The sequence below is a fragment of the Anastrepha ludens genome, chromosome 3 (genome assembly GCF_028408465.1).
Source record: "Anastrepha ludens isolate Willacy chromosome 3, idAnaLude1.1, whole genome shotgun sequence".
NCBI classification, from domain to species: Eukaryota; Metazoa; Arthropoda; class Insecta; order Diptera; family Tephritidae; genus Anastrepha; species Anastrepha ludens.
In genome coordinates this window covers 85,378,008-85,401,736 of record NC_071499.1, presented here as the reverse complement: position 1 = coordinate 85,401,736, position 23,729 = coordinate 85,378,008, and the positions used below count along the sequence as shown (strand labels likewise).

Below are 23,729 nucleotides of genomic sequence, written 5' to 3'. Positions count from 1 at the left end.
TTCATGATGAAGTTTTCAAATTTATTTTTTTGCCTTACTTCTTTTCGTGAATAACACTAATTCGGGGTTGGAAGGCAATTCCTTCTTGTCCATATCACCAAGTTGTTAACGGAAGATTTCACTAACTCTCAAAAACCTGCTTAGTGAAATCATATGTAATGCGCAAACCAAGTTTGGTAGGCTTTAATGGTTCAAAATCTGTCAATAATCATATTACTTTCTTCAACGTTAACCTAAGATCAATTTTTTATCACTAGTTACTCAAATATATCATTTTTTCTTTTTAAAAAATACCATCACATTGAAGATTCACAATTTCACACATTTTCGAGGACAAGTTTCATTGAGATATCTCAATTTTTACTAAATTTTTTGTGCGCAGACAGGAATGGATTGCTATAGATGTTACCCCAATCGTTCAAAAGAAAGACGTGGTAGTGATGCATGCTCTATTTCATCTAAACGTAGAGGTGATGTAGAAAATGTAAAATTCTCTCCCAGGTCAAAAAATTGTGTTCCATAAAAATCGATCCGTCCTAATGCTTGTATGCGTAAATGTTCGCATTGTATCTATCTATGCCAAATGTGTAAACACTATTTAAGCTTTCTTAAGCACTTGTCTTAACCTGTACGAGATTTTCATCTTGTGAAAATATCTGTTTAAATTTTTCGGGGCATATTTTAATCCTCTAATTGCCTTTTCAATGGCCTTTCATTATGGCTGTTTTAAGAGCGCAGTTAAAATCTACTACTACTACTATGTACTACTACAGAAACGTTATCGAAAATCGTTTCAAGCATGGTATTTTCAATAAATTAATTGCATTTTTGGTCAAAATTATAGAACATTAACCCCCCGTGAAAAACACTCTAACCCTCTGGACTACTATTGTAATCGGCAAAGTTAGTCTGGTAGACATCCTCTTTGCTAATTTTAATCGTTTGTTCGTGTTGAGTAAAACTTTTGTAAAATTTTTGGATTGTGTTATTAGCCTAAACTTACACTGAAGTTGTACTTAGCTCAGCCGCACCAAGCTTCCAAGGTTCATTAAAGGTTGTGATGCTAAAATTATTGTCACCCAACTCAACTTGCAACAATTTCGTATTCAAATCATTAAGCCAAGCCATCATTGCGTGATAACCTTTATTGTTGTACCAAACAACGGCATTTGTATCGTTGAAGGAGTATCCGCCATAACGTTTCTCATGATAGTCATCCATTGACTGTAAAATCCAATAGAAAGCTTCGCTAGAATTTCGAAACTCTCGACACGGACTCTCAGCTGAGCATTGCTCTTTCAAGCCTGCATAAGCGCCATTTGTCAGCGTTTTATTCAACTCCATACTGAACATTTGCGTTGTTTTTGGATATAACTCGCGAGTAAAACTTATCGTTTTGTCGTAATCATCCTCCAAACGATACGTAACAAACCACATTGCGAATAATTCAAATACTGCAGGCAACACAATGACGCACAACAATATGCGGTAATTGCGGCTGAAATGTATGAGACGTTTCCAAAGCAAATTTCGCACGGCAGACGTAAAAGTTAACGAGCCACCATCCACAATATTAGCAGCATTCGAATTTTTCAAATCTACTGGTTTCCAGTCCATCTTTGTTTTAAAGGTTTCACATCCGTTCACTCGGTCTTCATGTAACTCAGCGAAGATTTGTTCTAAATTACGACTTTCGACGCGTAAATCAGAAATAAGGCCACGCGCCTGTAAATTCTGTAGGAAATTCAGGAAATTAACGGATCTGTTAGATCCATCCTGATCATAGAGCACTCGTAATCGAATGTCACCGCTTTCTAACCAGTCCGGTTCCTTAAAGTTGACCAGCATTTCGTTACCGGCAGCACCAATTTCGGTTATAGTTTGAGTATCTTTGCAATGGAACAGCACTTCATAGCCGGAGGTACAGTATTCTTGGAGGGTATCGGGACTGTGTTTCGCAATTATTTTACCCTGCAGGAAAGATCCAGTATAGGTTTATATGTATGTATGGCTTTTAAAACTAAATTATACCTACATTCTTCATAATCACTACCACATCGCTCAGAAATTCGGCTTCGTCCAGGAAGTGGGTAGCGAATACAACAGCACGTCCCATTCTCAGACGTTGAATAAGTTCCCATATATCTTTGCGCGCCTTGGAATCAACACCATTACATGGCTCGTCCAGAATAACAACATTTGGAGAACCTGTAAATAAAACCGAAAAACTAGAATTGAAAACAAGAATCTTTGCAGCGTTTCTATGTCCATCAATTTACCAATGAAGGCCAAGGCCACACAGAGCCTGCGCTGGTATCCGCCTGACAGTTGCGACGCTTGATAATTCTCATATTTTCCAAACTTCAAACTTTTAAGCGTCTTATCTACTTCCGAATTGTAATTGTGCTTTAGCTTAATCGATGCATATAATTCCAAGTGTTCACGCGCTGTCAGATTTGGTATTAAAATATTGTCTTGAGAGCAGACGCCAACTTTATCGAACTCATCGTTGCTTGTCATGGCTTGAGAGAGTATAACTCGACCAGTTGATTGCACCACCTGACCGGTGAGCATTTTGCTACATGAAAGAACCAAGTAAACGTTAAAAAATGCAGATCATAAATGTTATGGGTATAAGTTGTTCCACTCACATTATTGTACTCTTTCCAGCGCCGTTGCGGCCCAGTAAACAGGTGATCTTATCTCTCGGCAGAGATAAATTCACATCACTAACTGCTATTTGCTCATCATACAATTTGCTCACATTAGTCATTGTTGCCCCCACACTGGAATCCAAGTCTTCTCTTTGCACTTCAATAAAACGGTACTCATCTGTGGTCGAGAAATATAGATTACAATGTGCACACTTCCTTTGGTTCGAAATGTGAAAGCTTACCATCCAAGAAATGCCGCACCAAATAAGCGATAAACGCATAGATTATCGCATCCACAATTATCATAAAGAAAGCAAAACCAAATTCACCACTCCAACCTTCTTCAAAGACTTGCGCAAAACTTAGGCCGATTTCTTGCAATTCCATGCGCATAATATGACTCCAAGCGTGTGAAAAGGCAGTAGTAAACGATATATTGATGCAGAAATTCTCAAATGAGTTGAGATGTGAATCGAAGAGCAAAACAATGATGTAAGGACAGTAAGAGATAAAAAAGAGTAATGCCGTAGCAACAGCACCAATTGTGGCCGACGTAAAGAATGTTGAGCACATATAGCTGAAAGTGAAAACGCAACTTCGTAAACAAACTCGTACTAATTGTAGTTTTAATGACATTATTTAGGATTTACTAATCAATGTATATACTTATATATGACAATTGAGAATAACTGGGTTAGGTTGAAGTGGTTGTCCTGTGGGACACACTCAGGCTCATAGCCCATTGTGAAGCTGTGTGGGGAGCTTTCCCTATTGCTCCTAAAACCAGTGTGTGCTTTTCAGAAATTTTAGAGCACCTCCTATTTCTGCAGAACTGAGATCTTCCAATTCGTTAAAAAATTGTCTGCCTAGAATAGCAAATCTCCGTCTGGATAGAGCAGGACAATGACTCAGAAGGGGCAGGATTTTCTCTTCCTCGTCATCATCAAAAACACTTCTACAGAAGTCATGTTATCCATCCTTTGGGCGTGCCTACCTATTAGACAATGTCCCGTTTTGACTGAAACCAGTGTGCTAAGACTGTATTTATTTTGGCTTAGCAGAGATTCTGTGCGTTTAGCATTGAGAGTCGGTCACAGTTGGCGAGCGATTTTGCTGGTGGCTTCATTACGCCATCTTTCGTTTGCTTTCCTTACGATTTCTTCAAAGATAAGTAGCTTACATGTTTGTAAGGGTGTGTCTATGCCATTGTCTGAGTACTTGGTGCCGAATCTCGCTAGTTTATCGGCTCCGCAGTTACCCTCAATGTCGCGATGGCCAGGAACCCATATTATCCTCAAGCGAAATGACTCAGCCATCTCATTAAGAGATGTGCGGCATTTCATAGCTACCTTGGCGGTTGTCGAGTGTGAGGGATTTTATCGCCGCCTGGCTCACACTGTACCAGTGTCGCGGCTTTCATTATTGCCATCAATTCAGCTTGAAAGACTCTTCAGTAGTCGGGGAGCCGAAAACTGAAGGAGATCCCCAGATGCTCGTAGTATACACCTCCGCCCACCCGGCCCTCAAGCTTTGAGCCATCTGTGTATACATGGATAGACTCGCCCTGTCTTACATCGTCCTGTTCCCACTCTTCCCTTGGGGGTAGGAGGGTCGTGTACGTTGTAATGGCAAGTGTAGGCGGGAGTGCGTAGTCCACCAATCCGGTAATCGCCGAAATGCCAGCCAGGATTTTACCGTGATCATAGCTTTTATTTGACCACTTTCTTAAGTATTCGACCTTATGGCCGCACTACACACGATATATCATATTTTGACTGCAGATCTAACGGCAGGAAGTTTAATCTCGCATATGTATAATGCTTTCGATGGTATGGTTGACATCGCGCCATAGAGAATAACTACTAAATACTTTAGCAATAAAATTAACCCGCTAGGTGCTGTTAAAAGAGAGCCATTTAGATAATCCATATTGATTAGCTTATCGAGGGTGGATGAACCAAGGATAGCAAGAATGATACCTGAGCTTCTGTCACCTTTCTGAGTACCTTTATGTATTTATTTATTTGAGCTTTACAGCTCACAACAGTTTGCTACGGTTAAACACCTTTGGACAGATTGAGCCCTATGGATCGGTGACTCGTGGAATCGCTCTTATTGAAAGAGCTTGATGAGATACGGTGGCATAGACATCATCCTTGTAGAATGCGTACAATTTAACCATTTCACAAGCCCCTTGCGAGATGCAGCGATAATGATAGGATTCAATCCATATTCTGGTTATATAGGCTGCATATAAATGCAACAGATAGATAACGATAGGATCGAGATATTCAGAAAAATCTTGTCAATCTTCAAAACTGGTAATTAGAAGGAACTAAAAGCCTATATCTGAATTATCCACCTGTTCTAAACTTTTTGAGAAAGTGGTCAAGGACATGTTAGCATTTGCTATCAAAGAATTAATTGATCCTTGTCAGCATGGGTTTGTTAGTGTATGATCTATGCACTGTTATAAATTTATATCGTTTTTTCTCCGTTTTGTGCCTCTGAGTTTAAGAGTGGATCTCAAGTTGATGCCATATACACCAATTTTTCTAAAGCATTACGCACTGTCTCGGAGTATTTTGTCCTATGGAAGCCTGGAAATCTAGGCTTCCACTCGGTATTACTATTATGGTTTAAGTCATACTTGTCAAATAGAATCTCGTTTGTTGAAATTGGGAATACTAAATCTCATACATTTGTATCAATTTCTGGAGTAGCACAAGGTAGCGTTCTTGGTACTATCTTATTTAATCTTTTCATCAATGACATTAGTCGTAGTTTCGAGTATTCTAAATATTTACTATGTGCAGACGATTTGGAATTTTTTTGCAGAGTCTCCTGTTAATCGGATATATTGCTATTAGAGGAAGATTTGAATGTTCTGAATGATTAGGCTCTGAAAAAACAAACTATATCTTAATACTAGTAGATCCTTCCCATTTCAATTCAACCGGGCTATTCGGGTCATGTTCTTCGATTTCGATGTAACTCAAATATGTTGCTCTCTGGTCAAAATAATGAGACACGTATTTTTTTGTTCGCCCGGAAAAAATTTTTTTCAAGAGTTATCGGCAATTTTGTTTTTCGGCCCAAAATCGATTTTTTTTAATTATATAAGAAAATTTTTTTTTGAAATGCCCATAACTTGGTCAAAAATGAACCCATTTTAATGATTCTGGGTTCAAAATGATCGTCATACTTACATGAGCGATTCCATGTAGAAACAATTGCAAAAAAGTAATTCAAGATTTTTTATTTTGCAAAAAACAAAAAGTGCGATACAGGTTTTTACTCAAAAATTCATTACTCAAAAACAACTCATTTTAGCTACTGGGCATTCAGCTCAATTGAAGTTTGAGGTGTTCTCTTGATTTGGAAAAAGTTAAAAAAAAAAAATACGCTTTTTGAAATATTGAATTTCGAAAAAGTTTCGAATCTTTTTTGTTTTTGCAATTTGTTCCTCCTTAAAATTGAAAGAGGTCAACGCAAATTTTGCTCTCCTACCCCTTCACTTTGATGGTACTTTGCCACCCTACTGCTAGATGCACGCTTATCAATGGCTATTCAGATCTACTCGGCCAACTCAGTTTCAATGTACCAAAGTTCTCAGATCTAATCCCCTCAATTTTACCCGTCTTGCAAAAGGAATTGAAGACATCATTCGGCTTTCTAGAAGTCTTGATCTTAATTTTGCGATGCAAAGATCTCTGTTTAAGGCTACTATTGCCTATAGACTAAACTATTGTATAATAATTTGCAATACAAGATGCGCCTATTAAATAACGAGACTGGCGCTGCTATAAAAGAAGCCAGCAATCGCCAGTTATTTAGTAAGAAGCATCTTCTTTCGAGTGCGACTCCTCTCGCTCCGGCAACAAAATCTATGTAGCCATTGGCTAGATAAACGAGTACCTGAATTGGGGAATGACAAGTTATTGAATAATAATTCACCGCTTCATATCGCTCTCCCCGAGAGGTGGTTCTACGTACCCAAAACTAGCCGAAATTAAATTCGGATAAGGATTATCAATTCAGCAGTGTTCCCCAAAATTGTATGAGCACTGTTCTATGCCTTAAACCCAACAACAACCAGCACATTTCGCATGGTCTATCAATAGGCCACTGTACAAGTGTTATATCCCAGTGTTAAGCCATCCCGACTTATAAAAATTCTAAAAGAGCGGCTTATTGGATTTATGTATATACATACGAGCAAATACAAAATTATGTATATTCGGTTTTATAAGGTACTCGTGTTTGATGAAAAAGGGAGTTCCTGCGGGAAGATAGTGTTAGCATCGTGTGCTGCCATCTATCAAACGACGACAAAAGAAATTTCAGACGGACGAAAAAGTATCGTTCAGTAAATCGCTTTTTGTTTTTGGTTGGAAAAAAATGGTAGGAAAAAAAGGAAAAAAGCAAAATTGGAAGCTGTCTATGGGGACGCTTCGCCATCTATGACCACAGTTGGATATTAGTTCAACGAACTTAAACGTGGGCGAACATCCGTTTTTGAAAAGGAGCGACCAGGACGCCCGGGAGACGTGGTTATCAATGAAATCATTAAAAAAGTCCACGACATGATTCTCGCTGATCGACGAACGAAAGTGCGTAAAGTAACAGAGGCCATAGGTGTGTCGACCGCAAATATAATTAACGTTTTACATTAATGAATGCCGCGTTTGCTCACAAGCAACAACAAGCGGATGGGGTTATTAACTTCTAAGCAGTGTTTGTCACCGTTGATTAAACTTGGATTCATCCTTAGATACCAGAAACTAAGCAACAATCAAAACAATGGATTTTCCCCATTGGATCTGCTCGAAAGAAGGCGAAGAAAGTCCCATTGGCCGGCTTTTTTGGGATGCACATGGCCTCAACCTCATGGATTTTTTAGTCAAATGAAGAACGATCACTGGACAATAATACAGTGAGTTATTGGACCACTTTCACAAAAAATTGAAGGAGATACGGCCGTATTTGGCGAAAAAGAAGGTGCTGTTTCACCATGATAACGCACCAGCACATCCATCTAGAGTTGTCGCCGCCAAACTGCATGAATTGCGTTATGAATTACTGCCGATTAAGCCGATCTGGCTCCCTGCGACTTTTTCTTGTTTGTTCAAACTAGTAAAGCATCGCCAAACCCAATTTTTTGGCGGAGTTATAAAAAGGGCCGGAGCGTTGGGAGAAGTATATCTTTCTAATAGGGGACTATGTTGAAAAATATGTTTTTTTTTAAATGGTGTCTTCATTTCTAGCACGGGTACTTATTGAACCCCATCGTACTTGTATTAGATATATTTCGCAGACAGTTTGTTAAATAAAATTTATTAGGCTTCACAATCTGTCTATGACGAAAGCAAATGTTCCGTATATACTCACCAGAAAGAAATCAAACAAGCGCCAAAAACCAATAGGAAAAACATAACAAAGACGAATGAGGCATACATCAGCAATCCGCCAATGTAAAGTATGAATGTTACACCTACAAAAATGATAATCAGCTCAACGAATGTTACCAAAATCCAGGATGTAAGCTCAGAGCATGGCTTGAGACCCATAGAACGCATAATCTATAAATTCAAATAATGTTAAATATACCGCACGAAAAACTTATGCAATTCCATATTACCATAGTATTTCGACTTTCACGCATCCAAATAAGGTGACGCACACAGCTGGCGATTTCCGCTACCAAACCCAAAAAGAAGGCGACTTGTATAGCCTGCGCCAAGTATATACCTATTTTCATGCTGTAAGATTTTTGTCAATTTTTATGAATTTCATCTCAGTTACAAAGTTGTATACGAACAAAGGATTACTCACTCATCGTGCGTGTATGCAGGATATGGAAATTGTTTCGTATACATCTGCAATCCATCTACGCCATATTTGCTCAATGCATCTGTGTTACTACCGCCGAACATATTAAGCAAATCTAGCAAAGCTTGGCGCCTCTTACGTGTGTGCACTTTTTGATCGTCCAACTTGACTATAGTTTCCATCGAGTTGAGACTTTTCGTTTCGTTTTGATGGTGCATAAAGCCCACTGATTCCTCTGTTGTCGGCGTCAACCATTCACCATCGTCTTCGTCTTCATCTTCACCAAATCCACTCCCCGTTTCGATTTCAATTGAAATTGGACTTCTCGTGGCCAACTCGAAGACAGTTTCTTCACTCACATTCTTATGCAATAACTTCTGATGTTTAATGATGCCCATATCGATGGCATTCTTTATCTGTACAAAGCCACGATGATATTTCATGTCGCGTATCATGCTCCGTGATGGTCCTGGAAACCAGAACCGGTTCTTATTCTCAAAAGTCGGTTGCGTGTTTTCAGTGTCCATATGTAACTTGTAAGATACTTCATTATCGGTTTTATTAAAATATGCCGCAGCAAAGAATAGGCGTTTTTCATTTAATTCGTATGCAGTAAGCTGCAAATCTTTTGCTGATGCCAGAGGGATGAAGCGATCTACCGAGAAGCATTCTAATATATTTTTCACCGTCATAACAATGTCATAGACAAGCGGATCGGTGCGTATACGATTAACAATGCCGACAATTTGATCGATATTAATATCCTCGCCGATGTAAGCGCGTACCGTTGGCGATGTGGCCAACTTGAGGAGGCTATCAAAACTCTTCTGAAATTGTTCATCTTCGCGTAACTTAGTGACTATATCAGCGACTGCACCTGACAGCCGCTTCAAGCGATTCAACTCCTCGAATGTTGTGTTTGCCTGAAAGGGAAGTAATGAAATGAGAAGTAAATCTAATTCGAATACATTCAAAGTAATGATGCCACTAATTGATTTTCCAAAAGATTAAATATTTGTACTTTAGTGTAAAGGAAATGAATGGAATGAAGACATAAAGCTATATCGATGAATACTAACGAGTAGCAACAATTTGTATAACATTAAATGGTACGTGTTTGTCCAACTTATGAAATCATGCATTCCAAACTTTCAGGTGCATCGATCTTAAATCCGGCTAAAATTGAGAACATTTGGAATGACAGATTCCACTGAGAGCGATCGCCCGCCCCATTTTAACTTATACCTCCGTATTTTGGCTTGAGAATTACGCCTCTCAATCCAAGGTTCCAAGGAAGGATACTGCGGAAGATCGCTTGGTTGGAAATGCGTCATTTTCAGACTGTATGACTAACGAAAGCTGTTTCAAATTTCAGAATCTGTTTCAAAAATTCTAGATCGAGAAGTTTTGAAAAAGGGGTTTACTCATATGGATTCTGGATATACATATAACTGCATTAATATACCAAGTGACAAGTAAAAAAATGAACTGTTCGCCTAGGTTATGGAATCTTAGGTTAACTGAAAGGCTGCCCTTGCAGGAGCCCACTTGGAGAAAAATATGGAATTTGTCCGTTGTGACACCATACTGGGGGAGAAGGGAGGAACCAGACAGCTGAAAGAAAAAGGAAGAAAGGGCTTGGACTAGAGGATGGCAACCAACAGTGGCGGTTTACGTTTGTATTAACCGCTTCAGGCTACTGATGAATTCCATGAGATGTGTGATATTTAAACTCGCAATATCCGCCGCTGTAGCGAAAATGTGAGAGCCCAGATGTCTAAACTTTTGCTCGACGAAAGCAGGGCAGTTGAGAAGAAGGTGCTGAGATGATTTCACCTCGTTCTCCAAACAGCTTCTGCAGAAAGGATATTGAAGCAATTCCAAGCCTCACCGCATAACGGACAATGTCCGCTAAGAATACCTACCAAATTCGATAGCTTTGTTAGTCTTAGAAGTTCTCTTGAGCGCCCCCCATCTACCCGTGTCACAAAGATCTAGCGATTTAGCACGTTTGCGCAGTAGCCCAGTGCTCGCTGAGTTAATGGGAGGTCCATCTTTCCAGTAGCAAACCACAGGGTTTCAAGAGAACTCCAATCCTCTCATGTTGTGATGAAGCTGTCGCCAGGGTCTTCTGTCTAGCCAGCTCATCGGCCCAGCAGTTTCCCTCTATGTCAATGTGACCGGAAGCTCAAATGAGCCTAATTTCAAAGTATTCCGATGCAATCGATAGAGAAGTCAGGCATTCCCGGACTAATTTCGAACGCACAATCAACGAGCCCAAGGCCCTGCATGCCGCTTGGCTGTCGGAGTGAATGTTTATCTCATTTACATGTATGAAATCTGACTCTTATGTATTTTCTATGCGGCTATGCGAAGTCTTCGGTCTAGGCTGGCACAATAACAGATTTTGGACGGCCTTGACGAAATTAGTCGGTGAGCGAACAGTACCCACGCGAAAATCCATTGTTTTAAGTTTTTACGGTACTAAAGAATCGCCAGATAATGATTTTAGTTTATCAATGCACTCTTGTCTTGATAATCCACGCCGAAAATTGTGCAAAATAGTCGCACAAAAATGTTCAAGGCTTAATTCCATTTTTAAAGTCACAACACTAGTATGGTTAGCACATGAAAACCTTCTGAGTACGTTTATGGTAAAATATATATGTCAAACCTTCCAAAAATAGTGTCAGAGGGCGCTTGACAATCGTAGAAGTATTTAAGGTCAGAAAAATAAATAGCAACCTTCGTATCGGCTAAAAACCAATATTCAATTAACGGCTAGGTTTACAAGCTATTTAAGGAATCGGTCTAAAAATCAATGCAATGGTTTTCATTCGAGCCAGCCTCAGTCCAAACGAGACTCCTCGAATACTCTTAAATATTTAGGTGAGACTCTAATTAGCGAGTGGTATAAATGCTTCAAGAGGGGCAATCTTCATGTCGAAGACCAGCGTTGAATTGCTCCGTATTTGGTGAGACTATCCCAGTGTGATATATTATGAATTAATAAAAGCGATTGATGCCATCACAATTAATGCGCTTGGGTCGAGCAGTGAAGGTAAAATGATCACAGCATAAGATAGATACGACTAAGTGGTCTTCCAGCAAAGTAACGAACGTGTGCCGCAAAAGGTGTGAATACATACTTAAAACCCCGAGATAAGTGCTCTTATCTCACTCGCCGTACACTCCAGACTTTGGAACTTCCGCCTATTATTCCTCTCGACGAAAGGCACATGCTCTAGTTGATAAGCTTAAGGCTGACTGATATGACTTATGAAGAAGTCAAAAAATGTATCGTTTCATGTGTCTCCTACAAAGATAAATAGTTCTTCCAGTGTGGGATACGTGCATTACTCGAAAGATGGGGAAAATTGGTGGCAAGTGGCGGATATGACTTCGGAACGTGATTATGTAATAATTCTTTTGTCATAACGTCTTAAATTTTTAGTCAAAAACGAAGCAAAGCATCTGAAGATGGGGCTATCTCTGTCAGAGAAAACTTGTTCTATCAGTCGATAGTTTACCGCATTAAAACAATTCAAGCGAATACCTTCTTTGAGGTTAAATCCTCATTAGCCGTTCTTGAGTGCATCGAGAAATCGAATTTGCTAGGAATGTACAATAGCATCCGACTCATATGTGTCCTAGTACACAAAGGTATAACTCGTTATTAATAGGACCCGAGCCCTATTGGACCACACCCATCAAGGCTTAAAAGTGAAAATCGAGAGCTAGCTGGCACCAGATTAGGAAGCTACGCCAGGTGAAGTTTTCTGGTAACTCATAAGCCTCTCTGAAGGCAAACTGAGAATGCTCACGGGTTATCTCACAGATTACTTGAGATTGCATAACCATCTGCACTGGATTGCTATACGATCCAATGGCTCCTAAGAATTCTGCGACCAGTCCCCGATAACCTTCTTCTCGAATTCGGTGCTATAGCGCGAAGAATGAGATATATCAGCCATTTGCGGCCGGAAAAAGGCGCATATGCTTAGCCCACGCAACTCCATCTTAGGTTTACTAAGGGAACTGGGCTTGGATGAGGTACTGTGATGAGTAGAGGGCGCAAAACACCATGAAGCCGAAGTGTTCGTCTGATCGTATAAACCTCACCCGATTATTATCTTTCTTTCTTAAAGTTTTAAGATATATTTAATTTTAATATGTATTAGTATCAAACTTACATGCATCATAATTGAATGAGTCTCCTCCGTAACAGGTGCGTAAAGAATTTTTCCATGTATCAATGGCTTTACCACATTCCAAGTTAGCTTTCCTGTCGTTGTAGTAGTAATGTTCAAGTATAATTGCTTGCAGTATTTGGCTGGGGAGAAAAAACAAATTTTATTCCATATTTTTTATTATAAAATATATGCAAATACATACATACATGCAAATGTGTGTATATAAACTTACTAGGCATTATATTGATTTCGTCGTCATTAACTTTGCTGAAATCCTCGGTGTCATAAAGGATGTCATTCACTAACGGTATGGTATCAGTGCTGGGGAACGGATGACCACACATTAAGTAGCCAGCTTTTACGAAAGTTTTACGATCTGCGTCAAATTAAAAACAAACAAAAATATAAAACAAACCATATTAGAGTAAATAGCATGATTGAAATATACAGTAGCCACTCCGTTACTTGAACTAATTGTGAACTCCAAATCTTTCCTAAATCTATTTGTTCATATAAATGAAATAAAAACTATGTATCACAAGTGAGGAAGGCTAAATTCTAGATAACGACTTAACATCGATTTTGAAGGTCGAACCCAACTTCGGCCAAATCTGACTCAAGCCAGACCTAAACCGTATCTAAAATTTTCAAGGGGCTAAGTAATAAATTGGAGGGGCTTAAAGGAAATCCAGTATTTTTATAAAAAAAAACATCTCTCTATCATGTGAATCCCAAAAGCTCTTTGAATTCTTTCTGAAGAAGTAAGCATTAAGGCCAGAGTTCGGCCTTTTTCTGCCTACGCCGAACCGAAAACCGAAAGAACTTTTGTAGCCAAAACCGAAACTCAGTCGTTTTCTATTAAATGCGGTCTGAGCCGAACTTTCTTTCCAGCGCACATTTTAGTAAGATTGTGCACAAACAATAAGAGTTATAGCTTGTGACATCAAATGTTCAGACAGAAATTTAGTTTTAACATATAATATGTGGGCATATCGTGTGAGCAATAGACAATAGCTGTTTTCAGCGCCTCGAGACTGGTGAGTCTTTTAGTTCGGACCTTGCTCTCCAAAATGGCGAATCCGATGGTCACATCTGGTGAATTTGAGAGCCATGGTGTAGACGTTAGGAAATTCGGAACGTTGTTTTTTAGCCATTCTTGATTTTCTCGAGCTTTGTGAGACGGTGCCGAGTCCTGTTGAAACGTCCATGGTCTGCCAGTGAAATGTTTGTCTGCCCACGGCTTCAAAGCAAACTCCAGAATACCTTACCGATAATATTTCGCATTTATCTTGGCGTTAGGCTCGATGAAAACGATTTGAGAGCGCCCATCTTCGGTTAAAGCGGCTCAAACCATTACCTGTGGCGGGTGCTGCCTCCTGGTGGCCAATCGATGACTCAAATTCTCGTATGAACGGTCCGTCAAATAAAAAAAAAAAATTGAAAAATTTTCTCGTCAGAAATACTATGTTCGGAAATTTACCGCTTTCGGCCAAGCGAAGCAACTCCTTCGCTCTCTCAAGTCTGACTTGTTGCTGCTTTGGTGTGAGATCATGCGCCTTTTGGATCTTGTAAAGTTTGATTTTGAGATAATTTTTCAGTATGCGGCGGATGCTGCGGTTAGATATTTTCAGTTCTTTCGCCATTTGATTGGCACTTCGTCGGGGGCCGGTCGCTTCTTCACTTTTGAACCATTTCACGTGCCGTTGCGTTTCGCGATGCTACCAGTATCATTGTAACGAGCAATGGTGCGATAAACAAAAACTTTACTCGAGCTCACGAACAATTGCTAGTTGTGATTTTCCAGTCAAAGATAATGCAATCACACCATTACGTTTGAAATCCAGTTCTTTTTTCGCGTTTACTCTCGGGAAAATGCTACCACGCACTTGTAAATAATACTCTGGACTGTCATTTAGCCAACTAACAAACAGCTGATGCCGCGCGAGCGGTCTGAAGTTGGTTACACTTCGAGTGCCGGACGCTGTAGGTAAATAAGTTAATACCAGTTGTGGATATTCAGTAGGAAGATATTTTACATTTACTCAATAGATGTGTAATCATTATGCAGTCTTTCCTAACCCTCCAGGCAAAACTTCCTTTGCTCCATGAAATGCAGATTTCATCTTATGAAGAAGTCGCACAACACAAGATCCGGCGAGAAAGAGGGGTGGTCTAACCCGGGGGTGCTGTACTAGGCTAGAACATCTTGACAAAAACTGTGTCAGTGCATTACGCTGAGTAAAACCTATTACTTGTCCTCTTACAATTTGGGTTGCTTAGTCCTTATTCTTTCACGCAGTTCAGCAAGACAGTAAAGTTTCAAGAAGAATCCAGTTTCAGTAGACGTTTCCAAGTTGCATATGGAATTTCACAAAATTCGTTGCTCTATTATTTGAATTAAAATTTTTCGGGCAAAGCAAAAGAAAAACTAATGCACACGAAGGCTATGGCTATGGAAGGCGCTACTGCGTGCGGCAGAGAAGACTTTGCGCTAACAGAGTAAGAGTAACTTGAAGCCATTCAAGAACAGTCATTACATCCATTGAAAACAACCGTTTGATGCTGCCTATGGGCTAGAAGAGTCATCGGCCCATATTTCTTCAAAGGCGAGGCTGGCGCCATTGTAACATGATAAACGACTTTTTGATGTCGCAAATTCAAGCCCTTGATCTCTACAATATTTAGTTCCAACAAGACGGCGCTGCTTGCCATACAAGCCGTGAAACAATGGATTTACAAAAAAGATTAAATGATAAAAATCCGATACGTCTAAATTGTTCACCCTTTAGTATCAGTATTTCTTTGATTAATCAGTCTCAAATATGGCATTTAGATGATCAGTATTGACTTCTAACTCTGAACGAAAGCGTAACTAATATGAGAGGCCAAAGTTAGCTATAAGAAATTTAGCGAAACCCAATTTGATACCGCCTGCTGGAGACAACTACCCTGTTTTTGGTAACTAAATTTCATTCTTGACAACGTTCAATGATACATACATATATGTATATTACAAATGTATATAAATATATATTTTTATGTACCTGAAAATAGCCGCCTTATATCGAAGGTGCCATTTAGAAATTCCTCTACTTGTGGCACTAGATCGATAACATTGCTGACACTTTCTGTAAAGAGTAACAAATAAAATTGCATGTGAGTTAGTTTCATATAATTGATAATTACCACTTAATTAGGTCTTTATATTAAGACTTTTTTAATTATCGCAAATTACTGTATTAAGTCTAAATAAGCATAAATAAGCTTGTATACAGTTATTCTAAGCACAATACTCCCGAATAGATGATTGTGCACATGTTTTTAATTGTCTTGGTAAGTACTTACGACGTATCTGATCGAAGTGCCCGCCCGTGACCACTGCCGTCACAGCATTTATGAAATTCGACTTTACTGGTAAATCGATGACAGCGTTGAACATGCGATCGTCGGTGACAAAGATATTCACGATATCGACAATTGGTTTCACACTAAGGAGAATTTGAAAATATAAATTCAGAGAGAAATAACTTAATAATATTTATTTTATAGAAGAAAAGTGCCCGAAAATAATTACCGTGGGTTGTTTTATATTTTACTTATCAAGGGCTTACTATTGTGCTATAAAAGATCGCAGTATGGATACTACTATGCTAATATGATATACATATACATATGCATACAATGTTACCTAGATACTTTGGGAGATACTATTTTTTTAGAATAGCAAACATTTTTTAAATAATCTTTAAAAATTATGATTTATTTTGGACATGAAGTCATGTAAGCAAATTAATCAAAAATTACCCTTACATTAATAGTGTTCTTAAGCATCCCAATAAGTTTTGCGGCTCGATAAGACAAAATTTAATTGTTTGAAATGCACTTTATTATTCAGTATGGCATTCCTTAACATCAATACACTTTCACAGCTGTTGTGACCTCAGCGTTTGATGAAAAACGCTTTCCACGCATGAATGTTTTTAGCTCTAGAACCAGATGGAAGTCGCTAATGGCCAAATCTGGTGAATACGGTGAATGTTCCAACAATTCGCACTTTAATTTATGGATTCAAGATGAACAAGGTTTTTTTCTTTTGCAAACTGGGCCTATTTCACGAATTTTTTCCTTCAGCTTGTCTAAAAGGTTACAATAATATTGAAGGTAATAAGGTAGTATTCTGGGTCCGCTTCTTTTTGTTCTGTTTATCAACGATATTTGCTCTTGCTTTTCGTCAGCAAGATTTCTGCTTTATGCAGACGACGTTAAGATTTATTCGACGATTACTGGTTCCCTCGACTCTGAATTGATGCAAATTGATTTAGATAGTTTCAGCAACTGGTGTATCAATAATCGTCTATCGCTCAACATAAAAAGAGCTTCCAAATTACGTTTTCGAAGCGAGCCACTGTTATTGACTCCTCTTATCACATATCGAGAACACCCCTGTCACGTGTAAGTGAAATTAAAGACTTGGGTGTAATATTTGATTTGAAGCTTACTTTTACTAGTCATATAAATTTAATTATTGCCAAATCTTCTGCCATGCTTGCTTTTGTTAGGCGTTATAGCTCCGATTTCTCCGACCCTTATACACTGAAGCTTTTGTATACGGCGTTTGTCCGTTCCAAACTGGAGTATGCATCTTTCATTTGGTCTCCGTATTATTCGTTCCATGCTGCTGGAATTGAACGAATCCGGAAAGTATTCTTACATTTCGCTTTGCGTAGTTTACGCTTTTCGGATCCTATCCCTACATATGAAACGCGATGCTTATTGATCAACCTGATATCATTGCAAAGCAGGGGAATAATCCTATCTTTATCTTTCATTTTCCACTTAATCCATGGGGCTGTTGACTGTCTGATGCTTCTTGAGAGGATTTTCTTTAATATTCCGGGCAGAGCTCTGCGTAGGTCGGAGCTCTTCTATGCTGGTCTTTCAAAGTCCCTTTATGCTTAGAATGCTCCGACATATTTCTAGAACCTTAATTGAGTTTAATAAAATCTAGAAATTTGTTGAGATAGACTTTTCATTTTCAAAAGATCACCTATTAAAATCTTTAAATATTTATTATAAATAGTTTAATTGTACTTTTTTTTTATTGCCTATTAACCATAAAATATGTCTACTTAGCCTATAAGAATCTATTATATTCATTGGTTTAATACAATAAATAAATAAATAAAATGATTTAAATGTTGCTGAGAAAGCCGCATTCGAATTAGTTTTTGTTCCACTTTTAGCGAATGCGGCATCCATTTTGCATACAGCTTTCTGAAACTCAATACTTCAGTCAAAATATTGCTTACACTGCCCAATGAGATGCCTAGGGTTTCTACTAAATCTCTTTCGGTCAAACGAAGATTTTCCAATACGGCATCCTGTATTTTTCTAGTCTGGTGTCGTTGCTGTTTTTGGACGTTCTTCACGTGGATTGTCTTCAAGGATTGAAAAAATTCAGTCAGTTAATTTTTCCATTGTAGAAAATACTGCGACACGTCGATACTAAATGGTTTGTTAGCAACATAAAAAAAATTAAGGTTAGTAGCAATGCCCTATCTTATCGAGCCGCAAAACTTATTGAACAACCTAGTATTTATTTAATTATTTATTTGCTCGTTTGTACATATGTACATATTCATTTTTATACTAGCATATGCACAGGGTTCGTCAACTAAATCTTGGTAGTTTTAATCTTCAATAACTATGCCAACGTAGCCGAATAGCTTGTGCATGACTAGCATCCGGTAAGATCCTGGTTCGAATTATACTTTTTTTTCTAACAGCGATCGCCACTCGGCTGGCAAGGGCAAACCTCAGAGTGTATTTCTCTCACGAAAAAGTTCCTCATAAAAATCGATCTCAAGTTCAGAGGCGGCATGAAACTATGAGTAAAACAACGACGTACTCTATAAATTGGAAGAGGAGTTAGGTCAAACTCCCAACAATAATCAATTGTATTTTTGAATAACATATTTACTAAATAAAAAAGAATGATGTTGAATGACGAAAATCTTTATTTTGACTTTAACGCGAGCCAATGTTTGTCTGTTTATATACTGTGGCTGTCTAGTGCTCAAGAGTCTTATATGATTGGCGTATAAAGTTTGCATTTGCAAAAATTATAACTCCTCCGATAGGGTGATTAATTTTGTGCCACCATGTATATATGGCTCTAACATTTTTGAGCCGAGCTGGACATATGTGCAATATTCTGAAACGATATTCAATACCATTCTAGCTAGAAGTGACCACACACCAAAAGAAGTCACTGAAACTGTAGCGCCTTCATTGTAAACAATGAAATTAAGTTCTCGCGACACGTTGTGTCGAGAAATATTGAATCGGACGGCCTTCACTTTCTTCGCATTTAAAGCTACCATACGTTTCTCTGTGGTGTTTAAAAAGTAAAGTTTATGCCAGCAAGCCAAAAATCATTGACGAACTCAAAGCTAACATACGGGCCAAAACGGCCGTAACGCTGGTCAATACTCGAAAAATAGCTGACATTTGCTTATCAAAATGAGGTGGTCATTTTCTCGACAATGTATTCGAAACCGGTTTGAAATCTTACTTATATTTATGTCAAAAATCGGCGACAAATGTTGAAGTTATTCAGTGCTAAACACCGAAGATCTAAATGACGCACCCTGCGTTTAACTACTTATTTGTTTACAGCTAGTCACGGTATTTATCTGTTAACTATCTACACCCAAATCTAAAATTATATTAAATCAATAAGTAAAATAAATATATATGCAAATAAGATTATGGAAATAAATAATGACCAAGAAGTATAAATGCAAATTAAAACAATTACGCATTGACCTTAAAAAAATATAAATACTCATAGTATTTAATTTTATTAATTATTTAATTCAATTAAATTATAGTAAAATAAATTTTCATAGTTTATATAAATAAAATATATAGTAACTTGCATTGTACAAATACATATATTAATTTTTTTTAAATAATAAGGTCCTGCCAACAGAAAGAAAGAATGACAGAAACAATATTGCGCCCATCAATGAGTTCGTGACGTCACATTAGTGTAGTTGTGCGGTGTTGTCAATCCTTTGCTCTTCGGAATAAATTTCGTGCTTTTTTATACCCACTTGCAAAACCATGAAAATTATGTGTACACAGAATGCAGATAAATACGCAAGATTCGTGCTAGCCGTGTCTAGAAAGAAGAGCAGAAAGTAGGTGTGGTGGCAGGCGGCGCATGTTTACAAGACAGGAATCGCAAACAACGATAACTGCAGGTTTTGTAATTGCCTGGAAGAGAGGGAAACTCTTGAACACCTTCTACGCCCTTGCCCTGCATTTGTTCGAACCCGAATGGAATGCCTAGGAGCTCTACAATATGAGAAGCTGGAATGTCTCACGGGGTTTGAGCTTCAAGGCTTACTGGCTTACTTAGATTCGCGGGCTTATTAGAAGAAGCCTACTACCTTTACAATAGTAGCGGTCAAGCTCCTTCTGCTACCAGAAAGGACCAATATGTCTATGTGATGGCAAGGTTAACCTAACTTAACTTATACGCAAAATCCGAAAATTTTTGAGTTTGGTGTTTGTTTCTTTTGTTAATTTAAAGCCAGCAAAACTGTAAGTTACAAAACTATTTGTATGAATATTAAAAAAATCTCAAAAAAAGCCGTTCTTGCATTTATAGCTTGTGAAAAGAAGATTTCCGTGCGATTGAAAATTTATTGAGTCTTATAAAATTTTATGTTTTGGAGGTTTTGGATATTGGATGGTCTTCCCTCTAATCTTCTTAACATTTAAAACTTTTTTATACAATAAATTTTAAAAAGCTTTTCAATTTACTGAATAGAAATTAAAGCCATAGAGATGTATTGACAGTAAAAAATATGCCAGATACTACTGAAACAACCTTTTTGAAAAAGGAGTACCTTCCTTATCTTGTTACATAACCTCAACTATGCAAAAAGTGTGGTTCGGCCTTTTTTAAGAAATTCTCTTAATTTTAATACTTAAATTCAAATATGAATTTTTAAAACTCAACACAGTGAAGTCAATTTTTCTCACATACAAAGTTATTTAAATAATTCAATGAAAATTTGGTATTTTCTTTCCTTTTAATGGGCAGTTCAGTGCTGTAGGCAACATTGCTGTTGCGAAAGAGAGATTTGACTGCACGAAGAAGAAGAAGAAGAAAAAACTTGGAAAAAAAATATTAATAAAACGGGCAAATGTCACGCACGAATGATCACCAACACCAACAATAATCGCACGTTGGCGACGGCGAGTAGCGTAGGCGATGGAACAATTAGCTGTATGAGTTTTACGACGCTATAGTCATACTAACTTACTTAGGTGGCACTAGAACCATAAGTCGGTTTTGTCCGAATCTAAAACATTGCGCCATCTAGATCGGTTCGCCGAGTGTTGCCAGGTTATGCCTCACTTGATCTCCCCAACGGAGATTGGGTCCCTCTCTTCCTCGTCGTCCATCAGTGGGTTCCATCTCGAAGGACTGCCGTGCCGGAGCACTTTCGTCATCCTCGATACATGGCCAAGCCAGCGCAGCCGCTGTATTTTAATACGTTTCACTATGTCTATTCTCGCTTACGCGAAGAGGACCAACGCTTTTTCGGAAAATTTTTCTCTCGAACGCTACCAGTGCTCTCTCATCACTTCTCGTCATCGTCCAAGCTTCTGCGCCATATACAAGGACGGGGATGATTAGGCTTTTGTATACCGTTGTTTTCGTTTTTCGAGAGAGGGCTCTACTTCTCAATTGCCTACTGAGTAACACTCCCGAAGTAACACGTTTTGGCAAGAGTTATCCTTCGTTTAATCTCGGCATAGACATAGTGCAGCAAATAAGCAACGGCTTCGTCGGCTAGGTCCGAATGGATACAAACGCTTAATTCTTAAACCAATTAAACAAAATTCTTAACATACCTAATTATAAGCATCTTATTTTAATTAGAAGAGGCTATTAAAATGTCAGAAAAAAAATAAAACTTCAAGGCTATAGAACAAAAAAAATGCTAAATCAAGTTACCAAAATCGTAATCTAGTTACACTGATCACCAATTGCACTAAGGTGACGTCACGAAAATCAGTTGATATTGCCAAATTCGCTCAAAGCAAAGTAACGGTACCACGATAAGCGCCACCTCATTATTCTCTCCATCGGAGCGCGTCTGTATGGCATGCATTATTACTTGATCTCCTTAAGCCATTGTCAGAAAGTTATTATAATTAAACTTCTTTTTATTCCGTACAGTGTTATATTATATTATATTTCATTAAATAACTTCAAGAGTGATACGATAGGCAGCTATGTACTTACGGTGCATTCTTCCAACTAGTCGTCTCCTCATATGGATTTGTGTTCATACACTTATTTTCCAAACTACAAATATATGAATAAAAACTGGGCAGTACTTGGTTTTTGGTCGGCAGCAGGCGTGTGGGAAATTGGCAGTCTTCTATGTGTTCGGGCCCGAACTTGAGGCGAATGAGGTAGAGCAGCATAAAAACCAAGCAAGGCCAAGCTAATTGCACAACGGTCATAACCTAAAAGAGGGTCGAAAAACAGAAAAAAATCATATAGAGAAGTTGGAGAGTTGATTTATTTTTTAAGTAAATTACCGGCTGGCGCAGGCGAACGAGACCATCTTTGCGTAGTAGTGCCTTAAGTTGGCTAACGCTGAAGGAGCGTTGCAGTTTCATAATCCTTTTTTATTTTTTTATTTTCTTTTTAAGTCAGTACAATTTCAGCAACATCTGAAGTTTACAAGACGTAAACGGTTAAAAGTTTGATCCTATGAGCAATTCGACACACTTTTAACTTTCTTGGACTAGAAGGAAATAAAATAGAGAGCAATATTATTTGAAGTTTAAAATTATTATTTTTTTTTTGTAAGGAATTGTAAAATAAAGACTTTAATACTTAATATCCCAATATATCTTAATTTTAATAAGTCAATACTCGGATGAAAAGTGGGGATCAAAAAGTTTTGTGAATAAGCAGGACGAGGTGTGAAACGAAATATGAAATTATTTAACATTTTTGTCGTATTATTTTTTAAGCCTCGTGCAGAAATCAAACTTTTCCTAAAACGTATTTATACCATGAAAAATAAGAAGATATTCCCTTGGAAATCTTTGTTTTCACTTTTGGCAGTGGGTAATATTTCTCAAGGATCTAAATCTGCACTATAGGGAATTCACACTTCTGTAGAGCTGGCTGTTGTGAATGGGCCCATTTTCATGCAGAAGACTCACCCTTACGCAGTCATTTTTCGCACTTGTACGGTAGGCGGCTACATTATACCAACAGGCAAACAATGGAGCGCGTAAAAGTCAAAATAAAGATTTCCTTTACTTAAAATTATTTTTTTTTTGTTAGTAAAAAAGTTATTAAAACACCTAATTGTTGATTAATTTTGCAACACCTTGTATTAGTATTTACCAAAACAAAAACTTTTCCATGAAAAAATTCATTGTTTCATATTTTTCCATAGCATTGAAATATTTTTCTTTACAAACATGGAAATATTCCTCTCAATAAAAAACAATAAACAAAAAAAAGGCGGCCGTTATCTCCCCTATCAACTGTGACAACTTGAGCTCCTTAGGCGGGACTGCAAATTTTTTGTGTCACTACATAGACGGCTGCCTCAACTCAGTTTCATAGTGATGAAGCCAAGGATCGCCTTTAGTAATAATCTGATTTATAAAAGTATCCAGTACTTTAGGTATAGATACAAAAACTCGCGCGAACTCTCGACACACTACTGAAGCCTTACTCAAGAACATTAACGACAACCATTTGGAGCTGACTTTGAGAATGTCGCTGATTATGGAGAAAATTCAAAACTATCAGACGTACATCTTTGCAAATAAGTTCCCATTTCGACTTTTTCGAAATTCAAAGGAATTCGCCTCAAGATACCAAAGAGAATGCAAGAAAAAAATATGTCAGTTATAAGTTATTGTATTTCCGAGAGTACCCAAAAGCAGATAACATATGTGTCATAATAGTTTTTAACAGTTTTTCTACAATACA

The 23,729-nt window shown here is 38.0% G+C and overlaps 1 protein-coding gene across 3 annotated transcripts in view; it reads right to left on the bottom strand.

The window, feature by feature from the left end:
- Window positions 1-23,729, bottom strand: part of LOC128858338 (ATP-binding cassette sub-family A member 13) — an 89,870-nt gene that overhangs the window by 6,566 nt on the left and 59,575 nt on the right. For all 3 annotated transcript variants that reach the window (XM_054094521.1, XM_054094522.1, XM_054094523.1), the window contains 14 exons: window positions 22,310-22,518; window positions 22,008-22,234; window positions 16,025-16,167; window positions 15,724-15,807; window positions 12,912-13,055; window positions 12,680-12,819; window positions 8,490-9,409; window positions 8,296-8,416; window positions 8,046-8,236; window positions 2,897-3,231; window positions 2,652-2,832; window positions 2,280-2,578; window positions 2,036-2,208; window positions 1,004-1,971 (listed from right to left, as the gene is read on the bottom strand). In XM_054094521.1, coding sequence (XP_053950496.1) covers window positions 1,004-1,971; window positions 2,036-2,208; window positions 2,280-2,578; window positions 2,652-2,832; window positions 2,897-3,231; window positions 8,046-8,236; window positions 8,296-8,416; window positions 8,490-9,409; window positions 12,680-12,819; window positions 12,912-13,055; window positions 15,724-15,807; window positions 16,025-16,167; window positions 22,008-22,234; window positions 22,310-22,390 — 4,007 coding nt within the window. In that variant the 5' untranslated portion in view covers window positions 22,391-22,518. The remainder of the gene's footprint in view (window positions 1-1,003; window positions 1,972-2,035; window positions 2,209-2,279; window positions 2,579-2,651; window positions 2,833-2,896; window positions 3,232-8,045; window positions 8,237-8,295; window positions 8,417-8,489; window positions 9,410-12,679; window positions 12,820-12,911; window positions 13,056-15,723; window positions 15,808-16,024; window positions 16,168-22,007; window positions 22,235-22,309; window positions 22,519-23,729) is intronic.